The 16,325-nt window shown below is 32.4% G+C and overlaps 1 protein-coding gene across 1 annotated transcript in view; it reads left to right on the forward strand.

The window, feature by feature from the left end:
* LOC143057371 (uncharacterized) overlaps positions 1–16,325 on the forward strand; it is a 94,062-nt gene that overhangs the window by 49,390 nt on the left and 28,347 nt on the right. The window contains exons 22-39 of the mRNA XM_076230676.1: positions 542–584; positions 1,352–1,512; positions 2,039–2,215; positions 2,673–2,885; positions 3,131–3,173; positions 4,483–4,658; positions 5,308–5,388; positions 5,789–6,073; positions 7,913–8,134; positions 9,919–10,273; positions 10,867–10,969; positions 11,960–12,116; positions 12,801–13,021; positions 13,792–13,951; positions 14,682–14,907; positions 15,262–15,478; positions 15,775–15,798; positions 16,060–16,248. Of these exons, the coding sequence (XP_076086791.1) occupies positions 542–584; positions 1,352–1,512; positions 2,039–2,215; positions 2,673–2,885; positions 3,131–3,173; positions 4,483–4,658; positions 5,308–5,388; positions 5,789–6,073; positions 7,913–8,134; positions 9,919–10,273; positions 10,867–10,969; positions 11,960–12,116; positions 12,801–13,021; positions 13,792–13,951; positions 14,682–14,907; positions 15,262–15,478; positions 15,775–15,798; positions 16,060–16,248 (3,053 nt within the window). The remainder of the gene's footprint in view (positions 1–541; positions 585–1,351; positions 1,513–2,038; positions 2,216–2,672; positions 2,886–3,130; positions 3,174–4,482; positions 4,659–5,307; positions 5,389–5,788; positions 6,074–7,912; positions 8,135–9,918; positions 10,274–10,866; positions 10,970–11,959; positions 12,117–12,800; positions 13,022–13,791; positions 13,952–14,681; positions 14,908–15,261; positions 15,479–15,774; positions 15,799–16,059; positions 16,249–16,325) is intronic.

Below are 16,325 nucleotides of genomic sequence, written 5' to 3' on the forward strand. Positions count from 1 at the left end.
GGTAGTTACGGCCTTGATTTGAAATTTACTTTTGATGACAAATTGCACTGAAAGTGATCTCACTTCCACATTACTTGTTTAATTTTTATGAAAATTAGGTAAATGGGAACCTCATTGTGTTAAACTAGGTTGTGAAAAGTATATTATATATTAGTGGAAATTATTTCACATTCCCTTTTAAGGTGGTACCCAACACCTTCACTAAAATTAATTTGGCTCGTTTAATTTTGATAAATTTTGACAAAGTATTTACTTTGACCCTTTAACAAAAATATAAAAATTTCAAAAATTTTGAACCAACCATTTTATCAGAAAAATTACACTGGTTATATAGCAGTTTGACAAACACTTATTTTGATCATTGAGAAGCTTAATATTCCGTTTACAACACAACGTAATTAAAACATTTAGCTGACTTTACAGAGTTATCTCCCTGTAGTGTTAGGTACCACCTTAATACTAGTTTGATTTATCATCATCACTCACTCATGAATGAACTGTTACTATGCATTGTAATAACATTTCTAATATTTATTTTCAGGTGTGCATTATAAATTCTCTCTGTATGGCATCATCAATATTGAGTAAGTTTTAGATTAAATACGGTAACGTACACGTTTTTATGTATTTGGTAGTAAAGTAAATAAAATTTAAATATCCTAGAAGTTAGTTACATCATTATTAGAATCTACCAATTAAAATTAGTAAAATAGGAAAATAACACATTATAATTTAATTTTGGATGTAACGCGTCTTCTGATTGTCTGACATTATTTTGTTATGAGCCCATAGACATAAGTTAGTCATGTGACCGTGATGTCATCAACGTTTTTTCATGGTTTTCTACAGTTTAAAATGGAATTTAGAATTAAATTATAAGAAATGACTAATATTTTTTCTGTCTATTCGAGATAACATAAAAAATGTGGTGCACACTGTTAAATAACGCGCTACACGAGTTATTCAGTGTGCACCAAATTTTTTATGTTATTTCTTCATAGACAGAAAAAATATTACAGTCATTCCTTAAATAAATTTCATGACTATGAAGTGCTTTTCTAGGTTAAACTTCATCAGGAAAGCTTAAAGCTGAATTATTTGGAGGCCAATTATAAATGAATGATGACGTAAACAGTTCAAGAGCTATATGACAAAAAAAATCTTAACAGACAATTTGAGAAAAGTTTGTTTTGAATCATTTCAATATATTGGAAATACTTACTACTGAGCTGATGATACCCTTAGATACTGATAGTCCACCAGCAGAGGTATCCACCCAAAGCAAAGTTTGCAGGTTTGTTCAGCAAGTCAACATAGTTAATTTTTAATGAAGTATTTTTATTCATTCCAGATATACTATAAGAGAAGTAGATTTTGAGGATCAGTATGAGGTGAATATGACCTTGACTGTGTGTTTTGATTCTACGACTTGTGAGATAGAACATCCTGTATTCATCAACACAATACTTATAAAGGAAGTCTGTAACTGGACATCAGAATTCAAAACTCCTGGTAGGAACAATTTTGATTATTTTTACCTTTTAATAACTCTTTAAGGATTTTTGTTAGACTGCATGAACCAATAAAATAACCAACTATTAGAAAGGCAATGATCTTTTTAAGACATAATGTTAGCAGATATGAAAGATTTACAGTTTTATCTGCTCTTTCAATGTATATATGAGGTATATGATTAGTAAACGGTTTATCCCCTGACAGTTCTTACAAAATGTCTCCATATGTAACAGTTACCACCAGTTAATACACGTCTAAGTTCAATAGTATTTCTAATGTACTGTTATTATTAGGTTGCAATTGTGAAAAGATATGGACAGAAAATGACTCGAGTGGTACAAACATTTTATTTAAAAAAAAAAAAAAAAATTGGGGGGGGGGGGGGCGGGAGGTAGCGGATCTTATTAGACGATACAATCCTCAGGTGTATTTTCTGTTACGTGCTCAATTGGTTTTTTTTGTAATTTTTCTAAAACTTTATTTTGTATTCCTTTATAAGATTCAAACATTTTATCAATTTCAGATTTTTCCATGAGTTTGTGGTTGTCTGATAGAAATTTAACCATGACCTCTGACCTTAATGACATAAATGCAGATGAACTGTTACAAGATTTGGGCCTGACAGATTTCATGGGCAGTACCAGTTTATGTGACCATGGAATTTCACCTTTTAATACTCTGACAAATGGATGGAATAATGGTATGTTCTAATGTTGTCATATCGTATAAAAATGATTACTGTAGACTCATTATTACTCATAGAATACCAATTTTGATACCCACAAAAATTAATGAAAACACAGTATCACTCTGATAAAAGACTTTATTGTTTTACTGTTTGCCTATATCACCCTGCTCAGTTGCTCCATAATTCTTGTATTACAGCTTTGAGACATGAGTAGACAATATCAGCAACGTCACAATGTTTAAAAAGAATGTCAGCAATGTCACTTTGGTCAAACATTACACTGAACTGATATTTTTTTGCAAAATAGAATATACCTTTTAAAACATCTTAAATCTCATTGAAATAATAATATTTACATGCATCAGGAAAAGAGTTATGTAAATTGTTTGGATACCATCACTTGCATCAAAGAAATAAATATAATATTTGAAGAAATAAGTTATACGTTTTTTTTGTCATTTTTTAATAGAATGCACCACGCCAGGGATTGTTCTTTCAAGTATCTCCCACCCAGCAGCTTGTCACGCCAATTCTGATTGTAACAGATTTTCCTGCTGTATTGAGGTGGGCATTCTAAAGAGGTCATTGTTTGCAGCAGTGTATCTTAATCCCTGTAGATATAACCTACAAGTGCAACTAGAACAGCTGACCATTGATGTGGACCTCTTTACATATACTTGGGGTAAGTAATGGATGTCAGACTGACCCTCAGAATTTATCTGAGTGGATTCAAAAAAAAAAAATGTTCTCACAATTTTGTAGTAATTTTACAACTTTTAATTATGAATTCTATTATATAAATTCTATTGATTTTTGCCAAAAAAAAAATTTTATATTTAGGTTTTTGACTTAGATAGTTTGAAAAATAGGAAATCTATTCATTGCACTAATGAAGTGTATTCAAAACATTTTTTTTTATTTTTCCAGGAGAAAGGAAACAATACTTCTTGTATGGTGTCTTTAGATTAGAGTAAGTACCTGGTTAATTAAAACTAGTTTTGCTCCCCCTTACCCAGTAGATATTATAACCTCTCTCAATTGTCTATTTTAATTCCTCTAGCTCAATTGGTCAAGCAATGACTCACTTTGCTAGGAATCAATTATAAGAACATATTTCAGATGAAAGAATGTGATTTAATTTTCTTGATCATTGAAAAAATTTGAAAATTGCAAACAAATCGTTTTTTTGGAATACAAAATGGTGGTTTCCCTTAGTTACAGATTAGGCAATGATAGTTTCTGCTTTCATTTAAGAAATGAATAAATTGAATTATTACATTGGTTGTAATGAATTACATTGATTTCCCAGTTAGATAAAAACCGATAATTTCACATGTGAAATAAACTCTCTGACGTCATACAACAATAGGCGTTGTCAAGACGTCGATAACGGCGGATCAAAACAAATTGTGAATGGGTAGAAAAAAGATATAGTTCCTTACATGTTATACGTTAACTTCTTACAAAAAAGCTATTTGCCAATGTAATAAAAAGAATAACTAATTAAAGAATTCAAATATCGAAAAATATTCAACTCGTGACCGAAGAACACTGATAATTAACTCATGCGCTACGCGCATTCGTGAATTAATGTGTTCTTCGGTCATGCGTTGAATATTTTTCTCTATTTGAATTCTTCGATGAGTTATTCTATAATTATGTGTTATTTTGATATTTGATCTTTATGCTGCATCAGGGAATACAAAGAGATATTGTTTGGACTGAAACACCAAATTGTCTGGTTTATGAAAAATGGACAAGCTATAAAAGAAAGGCGAAGGATACCAGAGGGAAATTCATTCTCATAAGTCAGAAATAGACTGACCATGACCAAAAAAGAAAAAGACCAGTAGTTGACAAAACAGAAAAATGAAAACTATAGACTGTGCAACACAAACCCCACCAAAAACTAGGGGAATTGTCTCAGGTGCTCTGGAAGGGTAAGCAGATCCTGCTCCACATGTGGCACCGGTTTTATTGTTCATGTTAGGGACGACATCAAAAGATCGATGTAGGATAAAAAACTTAAATCAAATAGTTTGAGGGTGGGGGTCAACATGGCTGCAAGTTTTGTTAATCCAAAATCGATTTTACATATATCCATATAGGAAAATCAATTTTTCCCAAATTTAGTTAAGAGGAGTGGGGGGGGGGGGGGGTCAGTGAAAAAAACTATGTGAATTAAGTTTTTTATCCTACATTGAACTTTTGATGTCGTCTCTTAGTATACAGTAGTCCTTCTGATGTGTATCACCTGTTCTATATTGTCTTTTTATTAGGTTTATGATCAACCATGTAGCCACTGAGAGAGTTTATGTAGTGGATGTAAACATCAAAGTTTGTTTTGAAGCTGGGTCTGGTAGCTCATGCTACCAAGAGATAACAGTACTAGAAGATACCAGAATACAGTATCCAAATTGTAGTACCAGTGGATTGGAATCGCTTCCCTTTGATGGTTAATAAATTTGTTAAATTATCAATATGATACTGAGAAAAAACAACAATTAAATTTCGAAACTAAGAGAAATGTAAACAAAGTGATCCCCTTGTAATTTCTAGCATGAAAAAATGGCAATTATTGCAAAGTTCAAAGTTTAGAATTATAGAGCAAAGATCCCATAATTTCCTGAAAGTTGGTGAAGGAAATTCTGTCCTTTAAAGAAGTAACAAAAAGCAATTTTATATTTTAAAAACTGTAAACATTGCTTAGTGAACTATCATGTGTTGAAATATAGATTCTCAATTTTATTATGTAACCCTGACACATGGTACTTTTTGGTATGGTTTGATATTTTAAACCACCAACTTAAAAATGATAATGGCTGATATTTATTATTTAGTGACCACATTTGTCTTGTCGTCATAAATTTGGGAATAATCAATTAATTGCAAAAGAATAGCATATGGTCTTCCTACAATTTTTGTCTTGTTTTGCCAGATGAGAAAATTATCGTACACAATATCAGGACAAAAAAACAACAGGTACAGTTACAGGTGCTTTTCTTTTTATTATGACATATTAGACTTTTACATTTAAAAATGTTTTGTAATTGTTAATGCAATATATTTAATAAAATATAATAACTTTTTATGACATTTTTCAGGTCTTAGTCTGGACTTTTGGGAACCTGAAGTTTGTTATTTCTTCAATGGAACTGTTTTACCAAGAATATTCTACATAGAAAGTAAGCTATAAATTATACACAATCCTATTTTCTATTATTATACTTATTAAACAAATAAGGAATGTTTCTGATTGCTTCAAATAATCATAGAAAGTACCTGTAAGCTATATATTATACACGATTCAGATTGGTTCAAATATGGATCCCATGAGGTTGACAATTGTTGGGATTTTTTTTTTGCACAATCTGAAAATTTCACTTATAGTTTATGATAAAAGTATCATAGGCGCACCTAAATTTTGTTAATTGCTCAACATTTAGATTAGTGGTTTACTTGTCCTTACAAATAAAACTGAATCTACAGTAAAAGAGGAAATATTTCTATAATTATTTGATAGTTTCTGTTAATAATTGATTTCTAAATAGTAATTTTACATATTTACTATTTCTGTTCCCATAGCAACCACAGTAGACATCTTTACAACAGAAGAAATGACAACAACAGCCCAGACAACCACACCAGAGATAACAACTACACCCATAATTACAACAACAACCATAACAACTGTTGCTACGACAATAATTGATGGGACCGATGTTACAGAAGGAAATATGACCGATTTTACTGATGCAAATATTACATACAAGACAGAGGCTATTGAAACAACAACCGTGGAGGAGACAACTGTTATAACAACAACAGAAGCAACGACAACCATACTAACAACAACAGAGACTTTTGATTGTGAGTTTAGACAAGTAAAACTTTTATCACAAATTTTAAAATTGAATAGAATATTATTTTTTGGTAGTAAGACGAGATATTATGTTTTTTCCTTCAGTCAAAGAATCTGTTGAATAATAAATAAAAAACTGATAATCAAACATACTTGACATTACACGAGACAACATCAAACATACTTGACATTACACGAGACATCATCAGATATACTTGACATTACACGAGACATCCTCAAACATACTTGACATTACACGAGACAACATCAAACATACTTGACATTACACGAGACATCATCAAATATACTTGACATTACACAAGACAACATCAAACATACTTGACATTACACGAGACATCATCAAATATACTTGACATTACACGAGACATCCTCAAACATACTTGACATTACACGAGACAACATCAAACAAACTTGACATTACACGAGACATCATCAAATATACTTGACATTACACGAGACAACATCAAACATACTTGACATTACACGAGACAACATCAAACATACTTGACATTACACGAGACATCATCAAATATACTTGACATTACATGAGACATCATCAAACATACTTGACATCACACGAGACAACATCAAACATACTTGACATTACACGAGACCTCATCAAATATACTTGACATTACACGAGACAACATCAAACATACTTGACATTACACGAGACATCATCAAATATACCTGACATTACACGAGACATCATCAAACATACTTGACATTACACGAGACAACATCAAACATACTTGACATTACACGAGACATCATCAAATATACTTGACATTACACAAGACATCATCAAACATACTTGACATTACACGAGACATCATCAAATATACTTGACATTGCACGAGACAACATCAAACATACTTGACATTACACGAGACAACATCAAACATACTTGACATTACACGAGACATCATCAAACATACTTGACATTACACGAGACATCATCAAATATACTTGACATTGCACGAGACAACATCAAACATACTTGACATTACACGAGACATCATCAAACATACTTGACATTACACGAGACAACATCAAACATACTTGACATTACACGAGACAACATCAAACATACTTGACATTGCACGAGACAACATCAAACATACTTGACATTACATGAGACAACATCAAACATACTTGACATTACACGAGACAACATCAAACATACTTGACATTACACGAGACAACATCAAACATACTTGACATTACACGAGACAGCATCAAACATACTTGACATTACACGAGACAACATCAAACATACTTGACATTACACGAGACAACATCAACCATACTTGACATTACATGAGACAACATCAAACACTAACATCTGACAAAAAATAATTAGACACTGCAAGGAACAACATAACCAAGTTAACATAAGACATTTGATACCTCAATCAGACAGCAATATAACCACAAAAGTAAACGAGGGGTGTTAAGGGGTATCTGCACAGAAGAAGGAAAAATAAAATTGCCATTTTACGATGAACGAACAATTCAAAATTTCTTGCACGTTGATATTTTTACAGATTTCACGAAACACAGTGAATAACGAACCTTTATCACAGCTGCACATGAAATAAAAATAGCAAAACATGTGGCACAAAAAAAAAACATTACCACCTTCATTAACATAAGACATCTTATGACTGTATATTCGATGTCTCAATCAGACAGCAACCCAACTGCACAAGTTAACATTAGACATAAAAATAACGATTTCTGTCATGCATTTGCCATTCAAATTGAAATACAACTGTAACGGTCTAGCTTGATGTTTAGATATAAATTATTTCCCTTCCTTTTAGATTGTATTAAACTAAACTTTACTGACCTTGGTGAGGAGAGCTGTGAGATGAAATATGACTGTACAGGTGTAGCGTGTTGTTTAGCTATAGACTATCTTCCTGGAGTTAGAAACACAGAAATCCGATTGGAAATTGATACATGTGGTGTTAATGACACTGTAGAAATGACATGGACTGTGGAACGCAAAACTGGAACAGAAACGTTTAATGGCCTTGCTATAGGTAACAACAGGCTCAACTTAATCATGAGAGTTATTCCCCCTGTAACACACACATAAATATATGGATGACATATTGTTTTTGACCTCAGCTTGTCAAATTTTTCTGTCCGTCTATTGCAAAATGCTAAATTTTCATCAATCAATTTAAGAATTAAAAGAATGTGACAGATTTCTTATAACCGTGTGTAGTTATGCACATCCATATTTTTACTTAATCAGACTTGTTTTGGGGTATTATTTGTATTGAAAATATAATTTTACCTGTAGAACATATGGGAAAAGAATAAGGAAGGGAGGTATTTTCAGGCTCAAGAGAAGACGTTACTAAGTTGAAAAACTTATGTCTAATCCATTTGTCTCTTTTTGGAACAATAAAATATGTTTAAACTAACCTAACCACACAAGTTAACATACATCATCTTACGTCTGTATATTTGATACTTCTTCAATTGGATATCCATCCTTTTTGGTTGCCACATTATAAAAACTTCATCACATGTGTTTACTTTTAAAATAAATTAAATTACCTTGTTAATATAGTTATAAATGTTTATTAAATAAAACAAAGGTAAAATTGTAAAAGGAGAGAGAATGTATTTTTACACTGTACACATCCATCTGATTAGAAATTATAAAACTTATATTATTAAAAACTGGATAAAACACATCAAGTACCTGTGAGCCATTGATACCTCAAGTGAATGTTAACATCACAAAAGTTTTGTTAGAAATATTTTTATCCCATATTAGGTAATATCACAACAGTTCTTTTAAACATAATTATACCCCCGCTTTAAAAAAGGGGGGGTATACTGTTTTACCTCTGTCTGTCAGTCCGTCCGTCCGTCAGTCAGTCTGTCAGTCAGTCCGTCAGTCAGTCCGTCCCATGAAACTTTCGTCACATTTTTCTCAGGAACTACACATCCACCCTTTCTGTAATTTGGTATCAACATTTATATATGTCAGCCACACCGTGTGATGCGTTTTCAGATTCATCACTTGACAACTTCCTGTTTACTGAACACTTGTCTGATTTTACACATGATAGCCAAGTTGAAAATTTTCGTCACATTTTTCTCAGGAACTACAATACAAGGATTTCTGAAATTTGGTTTCAGGATTTATATAAGTCAGCTATACCGTGTGATGCGTTTTCAGATTCATCACTCGACAACTTCCTGTTTACCGAACACTTGTATGATTTTACACATGATAGCCAAGTTGAAAATTTTCGTCACATTTTTCTCAGGAACTACAATACAAGGATTTCTGAAATTTGGTTTCAGGATTTATATAAGTCAGCTATACCGTGTGATGCGTTTTCAGATTCATCACTCGACTACTTCCTGTTTACCGAACACTTGTATGATTCTACACATGATAACCAAGTTAAAAATTTTCGTCACATTTTTCTCAGGAACTACAATACAAGGATTTCTGAAATTTGGTTTCAGGATTTTTATAAGTCAGCTATACCGTGTGATGCGTTTTCAGATTCATCACTCGACAACTTCCTGTTTACCGAACACTTGCATATTTTTACACTATTAATATTATCCACTTGCGGCGGGGGTATCATCAGTGATCATGAGCAGTAGCTCGCAGTTTCACTTGTATTTTTTAGAATTTTTTTAAATGTTTATAAATTTTCGAAAATTCCACCTGACAACCGATCGGACAATAGTTTTAAGTTGAATCAATGCAGACAAGATTATTAACTGATGCTCATTAGCTAGTTTTATCTGATATTTATGCCTCATTGTACACCTGTATTGTCTATTTTAGGATCTACAAAACAGATAGATATATCCTCTGCCTTCCAGTTAAATGTGACCTTTGATGATGAACATTCCAAATGGTTCTTCGTCTCTGTAGCTCTGAGAGCGTGTGAAGTATCTCCATTCCCAGGGGTCTGTCAAACATTCCAGGTCCTTCAATCATCAGGGATTGCTAAAAATTGTCATGGATTACATTTCTCTGCTAGAAGAAGGAAGAGAGATACGAAAGACGTATCATTTAGAAGTAGGAATCTGATGTCTTTTGATGAAAGTGATATAGATAAAGATGGCACTATAGAAAAGTTAATATTTGAAGAGGTTGTAAGAAGACAGATCAGAATAGCAAAAAGATCCACAACAGAGTGAGTATTATTTATTATTATACAAATTACTGAGCACCCCCCTCCCCCCGAATGGAGGTTCCAAGTAATTACATACTTGAAAATTGTTTGCCAATATAATCACATAATCATTAATTATTTTTTTAAACCAGATAATAAATAATGTCACTTGAGAACCTACTTGGTTAATGGCATTGTTAACTAATCAGAACACTGGCATGAGTCAACGAAGACTTTGGGTCTGAACAAATGAGTCAGCATCCCTGAAAATTCAAAAAACAAAATATATTTTATGCCCCATTTAATATGTCCCATTTATGGGCATTATGTTTTCTTGTCTGTGTGTCTGTTCGTCTGTCCGTTCTTCTGTCCAGCTTCAGGTAAAAGTTTTTGGTCCAGGTAGTTTTTGATGAAGTTGAAGTCCAATCAAGTTGAAACTTAAAACACATGTTCCCTATGATATGATCTTTCTAATTTTAATGCCAAGTTAGAGATTTTTTCCCATTTTCACGGTCCACTGAACATAGAAAATGATAGATGGGGCATCCATGTATTTTGGACACGTATATTAATCTTTTTGTTGTCATTTCCTTATACAAGTGTTTCACTTTCAGACCTGATGTAACCAATTTTAAAGAAGGCATCAAAATACTATTGGACAGAAATGCTACCAATGAAGAAATAGTTACATATGTTACCCAAGTCAGGAATTATGAGGTAATGTTGTCTATTTCAGTCAGTGTATTAACCCTTTCACCGATAGCTCCCCAGACAGAAGCTTCTCTGAGACGTGGGAGATCTTCATAATAAATGTCAATAAAAACTTGTTTGTAGTTATTTGCGTCTTTTCATTCACTGACACCATGTTCACAGTTTTGATCATGTTTTGATAATTTTTTCTTCATAACATATTCAAATTTTCAAATTTTTGGCATTATCTAGGTTAAATTCTCCAAATTCTGCTCTTTGACCCTAAATCGTAATTTTTAAACCCAAAAAGTCAAAATTTTGAACAATTTAAGGAGGCTGTACAAATTCCTTACTTTGAACGATGGCCATTCCAAGTGTTTTGTACATAAAACAATATTTTATGTAAAAAAAAGTATACTAGTTTGGCTTCAGTTCTTCCATATTCTTTAAAAAAAAAAATATTCTCTTATTTTAAATTCTCGTAAATTTCCTCTGATTTTGACACGGTTTTCAACAAACGGAAGCGCCATGTTTACACTTTCATCAGGGTATTCAAACAAAGAAAGATAACTTGTGTTTGCACTGTTTTGAGTGGGAAATGTAAAAGAGGTATTCCGATCCCGGTAAAACGGGACTCCTCGTCAGCTGTCTGAAGTGTGAATCCTGGTAAACCGGGACTCATCAGCGAAAGGGTTAAGAATTATGAAGATATAGATAATTTGAGATTAGGTCAGTTTAAGATATAGATAATTTGAGATTAGGTCAGTTTAAGGGGAACCACTTACAACAAGTCTAACATAATTGGTAGGCAACTGTTTTACCATTGGCATATCTCATTTTTGTAGAAAAGTCTGGCTTTGCATCAAAGTCATGGTCCATTGACTTTAAAACTTTTGCATAGTTAACTTTTTACTCAGGCAAGACACATCTCTTTGTCCACAGTTTACTTTGTAAAGGAATCACTCTCTCTTCTTCTGTCATTTGTTCAAAGTTGAATTTATTGTTATTTCTTTACAGCTTCAAAAGAGACTGAATAATTTACAGTCAGTTGACCTTGGAGATGGCGACAGAACTACAGGTCAAAGGGCAGCTCTTAAAGCTTTAGGGTCAAGCAATCCGTTCTCTCTGTATACTAGTAGAGAGACTTTTGATGGAATGTTTAATACTCCAGGGGGTAAGTGCATTTATCTAATTGAATATATTTTTAAAAGTGTTTATGTTTTATGGGAATGTCAACTCTAGGAAGAATTAAAAAGTTAGTACTGGCTGTTTTTGCTAGGCAATAATTGAGTACCTGCCCCAAAAAAATATCTACAAAATGGAGCACAAATATACATAGATTGTTATGTGAGTAATCTCCAATTGGAAATGTTATCTGAGACATATATTAATCATATAAGAAATTGCATTGATATATATATATTTGGTTATTACCCTTCGAAATTAAAAATTATCGTTAAAAGATGTGCAACATGGGGGACATTGGAACTGATGTTTTATTTCATATAAAGCGAAAGAAGCTAGGGGGAAATGTTTTTTTTTTATTTAGACAGAAAAAATATTACAGTCATTTCTTATAATTTAATTCTAAATTCCATTTTAAACCGTAGAAAACCATGGGAAAACATTGATGATGTCACAATCACATGACTAAATTATGTCTATGGGATGATAACAAAATAACGTCAGCCAATCAGAAGACACGTTACATCCAAAATTAAATTATATATAAAAAAAACACTTTTACCAATGGTCAAAATGTTTAAGAATGATGAGGTTCTATTGTAAAATTATCTTTCCCTATTATTTTTTCACTGTATATCATTTAATGATTCTTTCTCAATAAATTTATCACTAGATGAAGCCATATTTCTGATGATCAATAGCAGTGGATTACCAGAGAATCAACAATCTTATGTGATTGGTCAAGGTTTATCAGTGAATGGTACTAAGCTCCTAGCTGTCAAGTTGGCTAACCTGACAATCACAGACCTCAGAAACATCATGGACATGAGACGCTTAGAACTGATGTCAGTGAAAGAACTACTAACCGACATCAGAGATCTGACTAAATCACTGGTATGTATTGACACTAGAGAAGATTTCATATATAATAAAAGAAGCCTAGGTCATGTGGTCTAACATGTTTATCTACAGTATCTCACTAGCCTGTTAAGGTGGTACCTAACACTACAGGGAGATAACTCTGTAAAGTCGGCTAAACTTTTTAACTACGTTGTGTTGTATAGGGAATATTATGCTTCTTAATGATCAAAATTGGTGTTTGTCAAACTGCTATATAACCAGTGTATTTTTTCTGACAAAACGGTTGGTTCAAAATTTTTGAAATTTTTATATTTTTGTTAAAGGGTCAAAGTAAATACTTTGTCAAAATTTAATTAGAATTAAACGAGCCAAATTAATTTTAGTGAAAGTGTTGGGTACCACCTTAACCCTAAGATTGTGAAGAATATATAGTAAACCAAAAACAAAATATTTTCACAGGTATTTTTGTCACATTTGTGCTGTTAAATTGAAATGGTAGTGACATATTAATATTTTTTATATTTTCTATTATTTTTGGGGTATTTGTGCAGTGATCGAATTTGATATATTCCTGACAATTCAATATTATTTTTGTACTTGTAAAAGTCTTGGTAATTGTTTGTTTTATGATATACATATATCAATATAACCAAGATTTTAGGAAATCTTAATCCTATGCAAACTTATGAGTAATAATTGTTTGTTCTAGATTATGCTTATAGGTATATGTATGAGCATGGGTCAGATATCCAAAAGTTACCTCGCTCTGTGATGTAACTCAACATTTCATCTTTCTGTTTCAGTATTTTGATTTCTATGATGAACTCTCCAGTGAAGGAGATAATATATTCACCTCCTTAGATCTGACATTGACTGGTACCTTGGACTTCCCAAGACAAGATGTACAGGCCATGGAGTATACCAAAGACTTCCTGCTTGGAGGACTGGTTCCCATGAAGTTTGGTAAGTGACACATTCCTAAGGTTGACATTCACCTACATTATAAGAATTAGACTATTTACCAGGTTTGTAATAGCATGAGCAACATGACGGGTGCCACATGTGAAGCAGGATCTGCTTACCATACTGAGACACCTGAATCGAAATCCTAGGTTTTGGTGGGCGTGTTGTTGAGTCTTTATTCTTCAATTTTGTGTTTTGTGTACTATTGTTTGTGCTTTTGTTATTTTCTTTTGTAGCCATGGCATTGTCAGTTTGTTTTTATGCCCCACCTACAATAATAGAGGGGCATTATGTTTGTTTTTTTTGGTCAAGGTAGTTTTTGATGAAGTTGAAGTCCAATCAACTTGAAACTTAGTACAGATGTTCCTTATGATATGATCTTTCTAATTTTAATGTCAAATTAGAGTTTTTACCCCAAAATCACTGTCCACCAAACATAGAAAATGATAGTGCGAGTGGGTCATCCATGTACTGGGAACACATTCTTGTTGGTCTATGAGTTTGGATGTTCCTCTGGTATCTTTCACTCCTGTTCATACATAGAATGACAATATCAAATCACTTCATCTGGTTTGGAGCGTATAAATATAAAAAAGAAAATGTAAAAAGATTGCCAACGAGACAACTCTTCACAAGGCACCTAACAACACAGAAATTAATCACTTATTATATATTTTTCAGATATTAACATTGGAGGGTATTATGGTATGAAGTTTACTGTATTTTTCAGATTTTAGCGTTGGAGGATACTATGGTATGAAGTTTTCTGTAGATGCCTCACTGTCAGGAATGACGGTCACTTCTGGTATACAGCCATTTGGTGGTGCTGTGGTGTCTGGGGAACTACAAGTAGGCTATGCTATGTCTGCCGTCCTGAAACTAGAAGGACAGATCCTGGAACTGAAATTTCCAACTGTTGCAGAAATAACTTATAATAAGTTTCCATTGGATGTTGGGTAAATATTATACACTTTAACTAAATTATTAAGTTTATTTTCCCATTTGATATTTGATAAAGAGCGTTCTGTTTTGAATTTGCCTTGGAATTCAGAAAGTTTTGTTATTCTTCTTTTTAAACATTCAGAATATTTGATTTATGATACCGAAAGGCATGTTCTTTGGTATTATGTAACATCTAAAAGTCAAATATTACATTAGAAATTTAAAAAAAATATTAAAATATTTATCAACAGGAAGAAAGCTTAAACAAAATAGTAATACTTGCACACACTGGATCAAATAAAGAAAACATGATGCTTAATAAAAAAAAGTCATTATATTTTTATGTCATATTTTTGGTAAAATTTCAGAGTCGAAATGACTTTGAAGCTGACCCCTACAAGACTGAGTCTCAATGGTGCTGTTACCCTGAATGTTAACCTGTTAGTAGAGAGCTTTAATAAGGAGTTATACAGGAACCAGTTGTGGTATTACTCTACTCCTACCATAGAGAAGAAAGTTGTAAATGAAAGGAGAAGAGAACCAGATAATACCCCTCCTGTCATCTCATCATATATTGGTCAAATGGTAAATATTTGTTTAATTCCCTTAGAACATTTACTTTACTTTAACTTGACTGCAAATGCTGCTCTTATTCTGTTACTGTGAATATTTAACCCAGTTTCTGTCTTTAAATCAAAATGAAGGTGTAAAATCATGTTTTCAATATTTTATATTTGGGTTCACAGAGAAAAGTGTTTTTAGAAGTAGAAAAATTTTGTGAATCAATAAATAAGAAGGGTTAAATTTTACAATTTTATTCCACTCCTACATCAGTAGTCAGAATTATGTGCATTTGTCTAATAATTTTTCTGTTCTTACAGGATAAAGTTTTACTTGAAGAAATTGTACTAATTCCTACTCAAATATGAAAATGCAATAATTTTAAGAGGAAACACAGTTTTAAAAAATAACCAGTGGTCAGATGTCAAACATTTGTTAATTCAAAAGTTAAGAAATATTTGTATGTGGTAAATCTCTGAAACATTAAATTCTCAAAACGAATTAAAAGTCTTTAATCCTGAAGCTTTTGCATAGCTTTTTTAATGATAGTCTCTGAAAGTCTTTTTTAGGTAGATATAAATCTTTCAATTAATATCACTTTTCAGACAACAATTCAATGTTATGTCAGACAAATAGCCAACAGAGACTACACCCAGCCTCTTTTTGAGATATCTGTGCATGCTGAGGATGACAAAAGTTTGGTACAGTTAACATTAGATGTCGGTACTGCACCAGGTGGGGATGATGTTCTGTTAGCATTCAAACTAGGAGGACCAAGTACCATTCTGAATAAGGTAAAGTCTGTTAGCATTCAAACTAGGAGGACCAAGTACCATTCTGAATAAGGTAAAGTCTGTCAGCATTCAAACTA

Source organism: Mytilus galloprovincialis, chromosome 13, assembly GCF_965363235.1.
Source record: "Mytilus galloprovincialis chromosome 13, xbMytGall1.hap1.1, whole genome shotgun sequence".
Lineage (NCBI taxonomy): Eukaryota > Metazoa > Mollusca > Bivalvia > Mytilida > Mytilidae > Mytilus > Mytilus galloprovincialis.